This window comes from Myotis davidii, unplaced genomic scaffold (assembly GCF_000327345.1).
Source record: "Myotis davidii unplaced genomic scaffold, ASM32734v1 scaffold880, whole genome shotgun sequence".
NCBI classification, from domain to species: Eukaryota; Metazoa; Chordata; class Mammalia; order Chiroptera; family Vespertilionidae; genus Myotis; species Myotis davidii.
In genome coordinates, this window is record NW_006292566.1 from 215,001 (window position 1) to 216,315 (window position 1,315).

Here is a 1,315-nt window from a genome sequence, read left to right on the forward strand (position 1 = left end):
CACCTCCTGGAACTCTGGTGCCAGCTGGGCCCCCCGGGCACCACCGAAGTAAGGGTGCTGACTGCCTGGCATTGGCCCGGGCCTGCCTGAGGTGCCAGCAGGGAGACCGAGCCCCTGTCGTACCCGCAGGCTGAGCAGATGGGGGAGCTGTGCTTCTCGCTGCAGTACGTGCCCGGCTCCGGCCGGCTGACGGTGGTCGTGCTGGAGGCCCGGGGCCTGAGCCTGGAGCTGGCAGGTGAGAACCCCCCCTCCTCGTCCCCTCAGGGGGAGCACAGGGCTCAGCGGTCAGACCCACGACCCCTGTGACCCCTTTCCCTCTGCCCAGAGCCCTACGTGAAGGTCCAGCTCATGCTGAACTGGAGGAAGTGGAAGACGAGCAGGACGTCTGCCCGGAAGGGCACGGCCGCCCCCTACTTCAATGAGACTTTCACCTTCCTCGTGCCCTTCAGCCAGATCCTGGTAGGCTGCCTGGAGGAGGGGGCAGGTCCTCCCTGGGGGCCAAACTGACCGCTGTCTTTCTCCCCTCCACCGCACCTCTGCCTATCTCTGCCCAGAGTGTGGACCTGGTGCTGGCCATCTGGGCCCGGGGCCCGCGGCTTTGGGCCGAGCCCGTGGGTAAGGTGGCTCTGGGAGCCCGGGCCTCCAGCCAGCCCCTGCAGCTCTGGGTGGACATGTTGGCCCATGCCGGGCGGCCCATCGCCCAGTGGCACCGCCTGCGGCCCGCCGGGGAGGTGGACCAGGCCCTGGGCCTGCAGCCCTCCCCCGGCGCCTGCCCTTGCCTGGCTCCTGACAGCACCCGGTGCCGTGAGCTCCCTGCACTGACTTGTGGGCCTGTCCAGGCCCCGCGGGTCCTGCTGCAATAACGTCTCCCCCACCACCACCGTGTGTCCTGCCTGTGCCCTCGGGGACGCCTGCCAAGGGCCAGGAGGAGAAGGTCCCCTCTCCAGACTCATCCAGGCCCTGCGGCTTCTGCCTGACCCCTGGGGGCGGTGAGGGGGTCCCTCCACGCCCAAGGAGGACAACACCGGACGGGGGAGCCCTCCTGTCTGGGGTTGCAGCATTAGAGACAGTGTGAGTGAGGGGAGGTGGGCTGGAGGTGGCACCACAGGACGTGGTGGGCAATCGGGAGGCATTTGGGGGGCGCTGCGGGAAGGAAGAGACCCAACCCCAGGGCCCCGCACGGCTCCTCTCGGCCCCCAAACCTTTGGGCGGCGGCTGCAGGGTCGCCCTGAGCGAGCAGCAGGGGGCAGTAGAAGCCTTCGGAAGCCGCGCGGGTCTCTGGGGGCCCAGCCTGGCGGGAAGGAATGCAGCTCTA

General features: G+C 69.2%; 1 protein-coding gene across 1 annotated transcript in view; it reads left to right on the plus strand.

The window, feature by feature from the left end:
• SYT8 (synaptotagmin 8) overlaps nucleotides 1-880 on the plus strand; it is a 3,683-nt gene extending 2,803 nt beyond the window's left edge. The window contains 5 exon segments of the mRNA XM_015565467.1: nucleotides 1-48; nucleotides 130-235; nucleotides 326-459; nucleotides 555-759; nucleotides 762-880. Coding sequence (XP_015420953.1) covers nucleotides 1-48; nucleotides 130-235; nucleotides 326-459; nucleotides 555-759; nucleotides 762-790 — 522 coding nt within the window. The 3' untranslated portion in view covers nucleotides 791-880.
• Nucleotides 881-1,315: the final 435 nt, after the last annotated feature.